The sequence below is a fragment of the Pseudorca crassidens genome, chromosome 6 (genome assembly GCF_039906515.1).
Source record: "Pseudorca crassidens isolate mPseCra1 chromosome 6, mPseCra1.hap1, whole genome shotgun sequence".
Taxonomy (NCBI): domain Eukaryota; kingdom Metazoa; phylum Chordata; class Mammalia; order Artiodactyla; family Delphinidae; genus Pseudorca; species Pseudorca crassidens.
In genome coordinates, this window is record NC_090301.1 from 31,959,951 (window position 1) to 31,970,753 (window position 10,803).

Consider the following 10,803-nt stretch of genomic DNA (forward strand, 5'->3'; position numbering starts at 1 on the left):
TAAAATTCGATCAGATGTGACAGAACCAGCCCGGCTCTGTTTTTCTGCTCCTTTGTTTTAAATTGTAGTACGCTTAATTTGGGTTCTGCATCCTGCTTTATATTAAAGAGAGATGAATCCCCCAAAATACACAAACAAACAAAAATAGCTGGGTAGCAAAAAGTTAGCATTGCCTCAGCTCTTACAAATTGGAAAATAGTCTTTTTTCTTCATAATGGTCTCTCAATTGATGGGAATGAAATAAGGCTGAAATTGCTTTTCACATTCTGGCTCTGTTGGGGGCATTTTCACATAGACCCCTGTAGTAAGAGGGCTTCTTTTCTTTAGCTGCCAAACATGAAAAGAAACAGTAATTAGTATCGAGGAATACAGAAGCCACTTCTAACTATAATAGGATTCAACAAATATTGGTTTCCTACCCCACTGAAAAATAGATGTTCACAACATACAGAATTATAAGCCCCAGGAGATTTTCTTGATTCAGCTATTAAAATTCATTTCGGGTAAATAACTCTGTGCTATTGACTTAAGATAGAAATCATTTTCCCTGACTGGGAGATAGCAGAAAGAAACTTCAAGAAAGCTTTAGAAAGAACACCCAAAATGCCTATGATAATTGACTGGGTCTTGTTTGTGAGGGGATGAGCTGGATAAGATAATAAACTTCAATTATTCTCTTTGGGAGCAGTATGTCTCATCTCTACTCCTCACATACTCTTTATTACTTTTTTTCTCGGTCCACATTAGTTCCCAGTTTTTATCACCTCAGTAAATTGAGGTCTAGTCTACTAGTTAGTGTGGCACTTTGTAGCAAATGAGGTAGAAAGAAGCTACAGCAACAGAACAGACCGAGTAGAGGATCCTGGAATACAGTGTAGGGGCGCGGGAGGGAGAGAGGGAGGGAGTAAGGGAGTGGAAGAGAAGGGGAGGGAGAGAGGAAGGTGAGGGAGAGGTTTGTGAATGGCAAAGCCAGCCTCAGGCAAAGGAGGTTGCAAGCGACTGTCAGAAATCTTGACAGAAGTCCGGATTCCATACCTCTGCTTCTTCTACAACAACTGTAGTAAATGAAAACTGGGTTCTCATTTACTGGGCTGGAGAAGAGCATGAGGCTTGCCAGTCGAGCAGAATGGGTAACAGGGCGCCCTGGGCATGTGTTACGTGGATGCCTACAGCTTGGTCAAGGAAGGCTCAAGTAGAGGGACATTAACCACCCCTGTGGTCTTCTCCAGCAGCATTTTGCCCAACCTAATGTTTCAGGGTTATTAACTTAAGTACAATTGTCATGAAGATAAAGAGCAAAACAGCTGTCCCGTGTTGTTCAGCTACTCAAAATGAAACCCTATGCAAAATCACACAAACATTCAATGTCAAACACACTCATATAAAATATTAGTCATCCTGAAACCTCAAAGGCCAATGCCAAGGGTTCTAGTGTGTTCTCTACCACTGTCCTTCCTCTTCTTCATTTATCGCTTCATCTCAAGAAAACGCGACTCAACAGCATCATTTGGCCAGTTGTTATCACTAAAGGTATTCTGACCAAGGATGGCGCGTTAGCAGCACGGCACTCACCATTTTGCTCAAAGAAACAGCTGTGATGAGGAAGCTGTAGAAAAACAACCCTGAACTAACTGCTGCCAGGATCCAGAGGAGGAAATCAGAATCCGGGCATGGTTCTGGATCTGCAACAGAGAAGAAAGCAGAATTTCCCTGAGATGCTTTCTAAATTCTAGGGCGGTACTCCCCCAACTGGTGAGAGAAGGAAAAAGTTCAAGCTTCCAGACCTTGATGTCCACCCCTAATTGGAATCGCTGGACCCCAGGTAAGTCTGACTGTTGGGGCTACTTTGCCAAGAGTTTCAGATCAAAGGCCAAGACCAAATTTCATGCTGGGTATCACTCCAGTGTGAGTGCCCCAACCTGCCGGGAGGAAACACACCTTCTCCAGCTCCTTTTATTTTATAAACAGAATGCCGTTTGCCTCGCCACCCATACTGAGTAGGACTCATGCAGTATGCCAGAGAACTCTTAAAGAGAATTCCCACAATCCTAAACATGAACGACCTGAAATCAAGGAGCAAAACTGTTTGCACACAGAGAAGAGACAGCAATGCAAAAGGCGTCGTCAATGATGCTCACCAATGACGTAAATTTGGGTTCCATTGCCCATGCCCACATAGTAGGGCGGCGGGTACATGAGCTCCACCTTGCAGATGTAGAGCCCGGAGTCCGTGGCCCTCAGCCCTTGGATGGTGAGGTTCACTTTGTTCCCACTGGAGGTGCCAGTGCAAGTGGAATCCTCCAGGAAGGTCAGCTCATCTTCCACCATGTAGGTCGCGGCGCAGACTTCGTTCAGCTGGCCGCCTGCCTTCCGCAACACCGTCACCCGGACCTCGGTGGCTTTGCCTGACGACCCATATTCACAGACAAAGCTGGCAACACCCCGACTGCTGGCCAGCACCACTGCGGGCTGGGCCACGTGCACCCCTAAAGCAGGAAAACCAAAGGGAACTCAGTGAACTCATGCTTGCCCATGACCAGGTCCAGGCAAAACCCTCAGGCCGGGCAAAGTTGATCTTTGATGACCCCCTCCAGTTTCACCTGTCAGCCTTTCTCTCCCCCCATCAACAAACCCATCACCCTCCCCTACACCTTTCCTTCTCCACCCACCCCAGCACCCCCTCCATCTCGCCACTGTCTTCCGGTTACTCTCCATGAAGGTGCTTCCTTATTGGAAAACAGTGCCTTGACGGCAGTTGTCTGTGGCATGAAGAACACTGATGTGACAAAGAGAAAGGCTGGCTCTACCGTGAAATAGGTGATTTGGGGAAAGCCATGCCTCCCCCGTGGACTTCATTTTTCCCTCACATGCAAAAGAGGGGATTAGATCAGATGACATCAGAGTGCCTTCCCACTCTGGTATTCTAAGGTTATGATAGAGCTGTGGGACCTATAAGAGTAGTAGGGGAAAGTTTGGAGGCTGAGGTATAGAGTCTTGCTTTATCCCTCAAAGTATACCTTAATAACCTCTACCCGCCTTGATCTGGCCCTGGACCTCAATCGCCCACGAGGAGCTGAGTCTTGGCCCATGGTGCCGGCCACCCCCTTCCCTGCATTATCACCAGAGAATGAGGGATGCTGCTTGATGAAGGAAGCCACCGAGCCGAGGGCACCGGGTCATTTCCTCTGTAGGCTGAGGCAACCCTGCTGTTCACTTCTATGGGCTTCCCCTGCCACTGTCATCACCTCTTCCACCGCCCTCTCTCCTTCACTTGAACACCTTGTGTTCCTTTGTTCTTTTCCCTCTGGCTTCTACAGGAGAAGGGAGGCCAGCTTTTCATACAAAAGGGCTCACATCGTCTAAAAAATAGTGGCTTCATGACAAATTACTTTCCTGTAACTAACTGGGCCCCTCTCTAGTCAATCAATCACACAAGTGACACTCAAAACTTGAATTGAACCATGTCACTCCTTCTGTTCAAACCCTTTCATGCCTTATATACCACTGATTACAAAAACAAATAACTTTCACTGTGTCTCCATAATCTGATCCTATCTTACCACTCCAATCTGAGCTTTCAGGACACCTCTTCCTGTGCATAAATCACTTTATTCTGAAAACATTAGTGCTTTCCCCCAGGCACCTGTAGTAGGCAACCTGTGCCCTTAGAAGAGAGAATAACACGGCAGCAGCCATTGCCATGGTTAATCCAGCAGCCTTGGTTGGCTAGACAGTAGTTTTCTTTCCCAACCCTCATTTCTGTCTATCAGAGATGCCCTCTGAGCCTCCTTTGTACTATTATAACTCCACCGCAGTACTTAATCAAATTCAGCCCTGTATTAAAGGTTTTTTGTGCATTAATCATTATATCCTGCCCATTTGTTGTGTTGACTCTAAGCTTAAAGAAGACCAAGTTTCCTGCCCTCCACCGAGGCAAGCTCCCAATTATCACCACTAAATCTGGTTACACAATTTTCCAATATCCACCATGGGAGGATCCCAGTTACAGGTTGAGATAAATTTTCTTAAAAGTAAATTTGGTTATTTCTCTGGTATTTAACTGTACATGTTCAAAACATGTAAAATAAGAAAATGTGTATGAATATTTCTTATACAGTAAAAATTAATAATCAAATATCTTTTGAGCACCTACTTTGTATAAACCACTTGGTTTTTCAACCGAGAAGCTCTAGAGGGAGAGAAGGTTGAAATTCACCTTCTGGTAAAACAGTCACCATTTCACACCATTGTAACAGACCAAGTATCAACCTCTAAAGAGCTTTATTTCATCTGAAAACTGGGGAATCTGCACCTAAAGTCCAGAGATAAGTCAGGAGGCAATTAAGTATCTTATCCCAAACAGACCTATGGCTCTTTCTTTCTTTCATTCTTTTGTTCTTTCTTCCTTTCTTTTTTTCATTTATTTTTGTTTGTTTGTTTTACTACTTCAAATTGCTTTCATTTTTTTAAATAATTAGCTAACTATAGAGTTGATTAAGAGGACCCTAAAACCCTGCATTGAGTAAAGAATGCTGAAAGTTTAAACAAGCAGGCTAACCCGTTTATAAAAGTGGATCAGAGGACCTTAAAACCTTGAATTGGGTAGGAAAGAAACTTCCCATAATTTGCCTAAATCAGTGTTCTTCAAAAAGGGAAATTTTTTTTTTTTACATCTTTATTGGAGTATAATTGCTTTACAATGGTGTGCTAGTTTCTGCTTTATAACAAAGTGAATCAGTTATACATATACATATGTTCCCATATCTCTTCCCTCTTGCATCTCCCTCCCTCCCACCCTCCCTATCCCACCCCTCTAGGTGGTCACAAAGCACCGAGCTGATCTCCCTGTGCTATGCGGCTGCTTCCCACTAGCTATCTATTTTACGTTTGGTAGTGTATATATGTCCATGCCACTCTCTCATTTTGTCCCAGCTTACCCTTCCCCCTCCCTACATCCTCAAGTCCGTTCTCTAGTAGGTCTGTGTCTTTATTCCCATCTTACCCCTAGGGTCTTCATGACATATTTTTTTTCTTAAATTCCATATATATGTGTTAGCATACAGTATTTGTCTTTCTCTTTCTGACTTAAGATGTGGCACACATATACAATGGAATATTACTCAGCCATAACAAGAAACGAAATTGAGCTATTTGTAATGAGGTGGATGGACCTAGAGTCTGTCATCCAGAGTGAAGTAAGTCAGAAAAAGGGAAATCTTGAGCTAACCCTGATTCCAAGCCCAAATGGATTTAGGATGGTGGGTATCTTTGCTCTCTTAAATCACTTAACTTTGCAGTATTTTCTTCTCATCTTATAGAAGTGTCTGAAATTGCTCATGTCTCCCAGACCAACTCACACGTATTCATTAAGCTCCCACTCCATGCCCAGCAAACTGCTAAGAGCTGTGTCTCTGCTGATTTGCTGCTGTCAGCTGTCCCCTGCCTGCCTTGGAATACAGAGCTGCCCACGCCAGGAGATTGGAGTCTCACCTTTAGCTTCTGGATTTGCTATAAATCACTGCCCTTGACTGCTAAAAGGAATGAAACCCAGGTGGGAGAAACACCTCCTCCACCTCCATGCTCCAATAGCCTCACTCACCTTTAGAGAAAACGGGGATGAAGAGAAGAGAAAACAGGGCAGTACAGGGCCAGGTCCCAGAAGCCAGGTCCAGCCGAGCCCCATGACTCTGGAAGCCAAAGCAAGCCATGGCTTTATGGGAGCGGTGTTCAGGTCTTCAGGAAGCAGAGCGAAAACTTTCAGGATCCTGAAGCTTTGAAATGTGTTTGAACCCACACAGAATCAAGGACTTTATATAGCAGGCTTTGATCCCAGGTATGTACTACACATGTGCACACGCAGAAGGCACCTGAATTTCTAGCCTTTTTGTTTTGGTTTTACGAGAAAGGAAGCCGTGGGTTTAGCTGTTACGTCGAAAAGATAACCTCAAATACTCAAAGTAAAACTGAACAAAACAAGCCAATCCATGGATGGAAAATGCACTCAATTTGAAACTGAAGCTTCTTGTTCATTTTGAGGATAAGTGGAGACTTGGAGAATTCCCTGGAGTGCAGGAGTCCCCCTAAGTCCCAGTTTTATCCAATTGTCTAGGCATATTTTACGACCCAATTTATTTCATTGACACGCGCCCCCCCCCCCCCCCAACAAAAACCTGCTAAGTTGCTGGCTCTCTGAGCCCTTGTGCTAAAGACAGAATTAGTCTGGGCATCATTAATGAAGGCTTTGCATTCCACCTGTGAGGCACCATCTTTGGCATGCTTTGCAAATCAGAGTTTATTTCTCCTAGCTCCATTTAAGATTTTTGTTAGGAGAAAATACCAAAATCACAAGAAATAAATTGATCTGCCTCTGGTTTTGCAGGAAAGAATTCTGGTGCTCTTGAAAGCCTTAACTCAACAAAGACAAAACAGAATTGAAGAAGAAAAAGTCAATGAAGAAGATCCAAGAAATTCAAACCTTCCATCAGAGAATAGACTCTTTTTTCCTAATGGGAAGTTTTCAAGCAGAAAATCCAAGGACTGAGGTGAAATATGACTGAAGTTCTTAAATTTATGAAAGTCGCAGACAGAGCAAATGTTCATCCTCTAAGAAAATACTAAGCACCGGAGACTAACCCACTCTTAAAACTGAGGAGTTTTCTTATATTTCAACGATGAAAGACACATTTATTGAGAGCCTATGATATGCCAGAAATTGTGTGCGTGTAGGACTGAATGACGACAAAACAAAAACGTAGTCAATGCCTCAAAGGACTTCCAGAAGACCGACACACGAGCAGACAGTATGGTGTTTGCTTCCTGCAGCCCTTCATGGTTTCCCTTGTCCAGACTCCTCAGCACAGCAAAGGAGGCTGTGTAGAGTACGGGCCTGACGCCTCTCTTCTTAGACTATCTTCCAGCATCCCCTCACATGCCCCCTTCCTCTGCTCGTCATCTCTCCAACACACCTCTTTCAGGTTTCATCAGCTTAACCAACACTGTTCCTACTGCCTTCTCCCTCCCATTATCTTGTTTTATCCTCCAGCTGTTAGCTAAGGTGCCACCTCTCTCCTGACCTGCCTCTTTCCCATACTCCTCAAACTCCTTATGTAAGCCTTCAAACCCCACCTGAAATGCCAGCAGGCAGTAACAACTTAAAGGACGCTTACTAAGGGCCACATCCAGATACAAAAGTGAAAAATGTATGTTCCTAATCTTGAGAGGAAGTCACAGCAGTCACAAGGCAGACATTTAAACCCATGATCATGAAATTGTGGATAAATGCTGAAGTTGAAGTATTGCTGAAGACATAAAGGGGCAGAAGCCGTTGGTTCAGCCTGTGGAAGTCAGAAAGCGCTTCTCAGAGAAGTAAACGCTGAACTTTTTGTTAAGGACAAGGGGCAAGAGGCGGGTATTCAGACCAGAAAAACAGCGTGTGCCAGGCTAGAAAGGGCGTAAAGCATTCATTACAGCCAGAGAACAAGCCTGGTATGGGGCTCACCAGTACGTGGAAGACTAGGTTCATAGTCTTCAATGCACCACAAGGAGCAAATAGGCATGATTAAGTGCACATTTTAGGGAGATTCCCCCGGCACAGGAGGAGGGGTGGTGAGGATGAGTTCAAGGAGGAAGAAGATATAACCAGGAAAACCAAGGAGGAGACTATTGCAATACCACGGGCAACCAGGAATTGGCAGACTATTTTCTGTAAAGGGTCAGACCGTAAATATATTGGGCTTTGCAGGCCAAACAGAGTGGTCTCTGTTGCCACTACTCAACGCTGCTGTAGTAAGGTGAAAGCAATCACAAAAAATATGTAAATGAATGGGCATGGCTGTGTTCCAATAACACCTTATTTTTAATGTCAATCATACCTCAATTTAAAAAAGAAATATTTACAAAAACAGATGGAGGCTGGATTTGGCCTCCCGGCCATGGTTTGCCAACTCCAGGTCTAAACTAAGGCAATGACAGCAGTGGTGACAAGGTCCCTAAGGGGGCTAATCCTCAAGCGGTGAGTGGATGGAGGAGTTTAGGGTGACACCAGATTTATGGCTTGGTGCTGCCAGGAATTGTTCAAATGTTTGTCAAGTTTTATCTGATTCAAGTCTCCAAACCATCCTACAAGGCAGGGATTATTGGCTTTCCCAATTTATAGAGGAGAAAACCAAAGCACTGAGAGTTAAGGAGGCTTATCCAATCCCCCATCGTTGGTAGGAGAGCCAGGATTTGAAGTCAATGATGCCGTTAATCACTATACTAAAGCAAAGGCTTTGAAGCCGAAGAGAACTGGATTTGAATCCTAGCATGAAGACTTGCTAGCTGATTATCTGGGGCTAAGGGCCCAATGGCCTTCAGAAAATAGCTGCAATTCTATTGTAAGGATTTCATGAGATAATGCAGGTAACGTATATAAAAGACCTATTATGGAGGCTGGCCACTCAGTAACTAGGAGTCCTTTTTATTACAGAGTCACTGAGAAAACAGAAGTGTAATTTACTGGAATAGAAAATAGAAGAAGAGCAGATCAGGAAGTGAAGGTGATGAGTTCCATTCAGGCATGTTGACTTTAAGGTATCCACAGATGGTAACATGGAGACCCTCAAAAGCAACCGCCAGTGTGGACCTGGAGCACGGGAGATAGAGCCAAGCTAAAGATATCAGCTTCGGCAACCATGAAGCCACAGGTAAAAATCTCACAGTGCCGAGGCACGTAATGAGCACACTAGAAACATTTTAATAGATAAATGACTGAAAACAGTTTAACATAAAAAGAGATGAGGGTCGTAGTAGAAACTTTTGAAGAACCCTTACCAGCTCCCCTAATTATACTTTTATGAGACTATTTCTGCCAAACAACAGTTGTAAAAACCACTGGGTGAAAGGATGTTGGTGAAAAAGATATATTCACATATATCCTCCCGTAGATGACTTGATAATTACAAAGGGGAGAGAATAATGGATAAATCTAGCATATACTGCCATAACCAAGTGATCAAACTGAAGATCGCCTATGATGGGCATTCTGACATCAAGTCCAGATGCAATACACTGAGAAGAACACACCTCTGTAGTATTATTGCCAAAATTGCTTAAACTGAATCTAATTATGAAAAAAACAACTAGAAAAATCCATAGTGGGAACGTTCTGCAAAACAACTGGCCTTCAAAACTGGCCTTAATATCCTGAAAGATTAAAAAATAAAAAACCTGAAAAACTGTTGTAGATTAAAGGCGATTAAGGAGGCATGACAACAAAATCCAATGTGTAATCCTTGATTGAAAAAAATCAACTATAAAGCATATTGTTGAGAAACTTGGGCAAATTTGAATACAGACTATATTTGATAATAGTATTGCATTAATTTTAAATTTGCTGAGTGTTATCATCTTATTGGGGTTATGTAGGGAAATGTCTTTGGGAGTGATATTTGCTTAAATATTTAGGGATAAAGTCTCAGGATGTTGACAAATAACTCTCAAATGGTTCAGCAAAAATATGTGTATATGTTTGTGTCATCAGAGAGAAAGAAGAATAATAATAGAACAACAGTGACAAAATGTTAACAACTGGAGAATCTAGGTGAAGGTTATATCACTGTGTGCATAATACTTTTCTTATAAATTTTTTGTGAGACTGAAAATTTTCAAAATCAAAAGTTGAAATTAGAAATTATAGGGCCGCTATTAATATGGTAGGCACTATAGCACAGATAAGCAAACTGAAATTTAGAGAGAGGAGGTGACTTGTTCAAGATTATTCTCCAACCCCTTCCCTCACAGCCATTCTCCATGTGGGAGACAGACCCCCACAGAAGATTGGGTTCTCAGGCAGGTTAGCTTCCTGGAGGGATCAGCTGATTTGAGGCACCAGCGGAAGATCAGAGAGCATGAGGATGGAGGTTGGGGTATTTCTTCCCGGCTCTTTCCCAGATTCAGACCCTGTCTCTGGTAGTGACAGTAGCTCTGTACAACTGTGGTTCCTGTCGGGTACCCCCACTTCTATGATGCCAATTCTCACTATCTCTTCCCCTGCTTTTTTCAGTCCTGTAAGTGGTATCAGCTTCCACTGATTCTAGAGTCTGAGAGCATTAATATCATCTGCCCCTGCCCTCCTTAAGACCTCTAAAATACAGTGACCCCTGAACGATAGGGGTTTGAACTGAATGGTCCATTTATATGCAGATGTTTTCAATCATAAACACTACAGTACCACACCATGCTCAGTTGGTTGAATCCAAAGAAGCTGAACCACATGTATGAAGGAACCATGGATACAAAATGTTGACTCTAAATTATTTGTAGATTTTCCCAAACTCCTGCATTGTTTAAGGGTCAACTGTAGTCCTTTCGCTGAGTCTCTTATTTGAACCACCTGTTTCCTGTAGAGTCTCTGATTGACCCAGTCCCTCAGCTAGTATGTGGTGAAAACCGGATTTAAATCCTGATCTCATCCCGCCCAGTACTTCTTTTCCCCTATTATGTCATGTACAGTAATAACATGTCTTGTCATACTGGTTTGTATTTATTACAGTTGTGGGCAATTCTGTCTCCCTTATTTCAAATTCTATTGATAATTCCATCTTGCACCCTCACGCCACTCCTAGCAACTAACTAGGACCTCCTTTGTACATAACAAATGGTGGAGGATTTCTGCATTTCAATTTTGTTCTCAACACTTTTTCTGTCTCTTGCATCTCATTTCCAGCTCTGGGAGAAGTACGAATAAGTAAGGATTCCATCAGAGGACTGACAGACACCAAGGAGCCCAGCACAGTGCTTAAGAGCATGGCTGGAGTCAGACAG

At 43.1% G+C, this 10,803-nt stretch overlaps 1 protein-coding gene across 2 annotated transcripts; it reads right to left on the reverse strand.

Annotated features, from left to right (window-relative positions):
* Nucleotides 1–222: 222 nt before the first annotated feature.
* On the reverse strand, nucleotides 223–5,708 carry CTLA4 (cytotoxic T-lymphocyte associated protein 4). 2 transcript variants are annotated; one of them, XM_067739860.1, is made up of 4 exons: nucleotides 5,600–5,708; nucleotides 2,139–2,486; nucleotides 1,573–1,682; nucleotides 223–327 (listed from the first exon to the last, which is right to left on the reverse strand). In XM_067739860.1, exons 1-4 carry the CDS (start codon nucleotides 5,706–5,708, stop codon nucleotides 223–225), a joined length of 672 nt encoding a protein of 223 aa, XP_067595961.1. The 2 variants fall into 2 exon arrangements, with proteins under 2 accessions (XP_067595961.1, XP_067595962.1); XM_067739861.1 differs by lacking the exon at nucleotides 1,573–1,682 and having other exon boundaries at nucleotides 260–327.
* Between the last annotated feature and the right edge of the window lie 5,095 nt (nucleotides 5,709–10,803).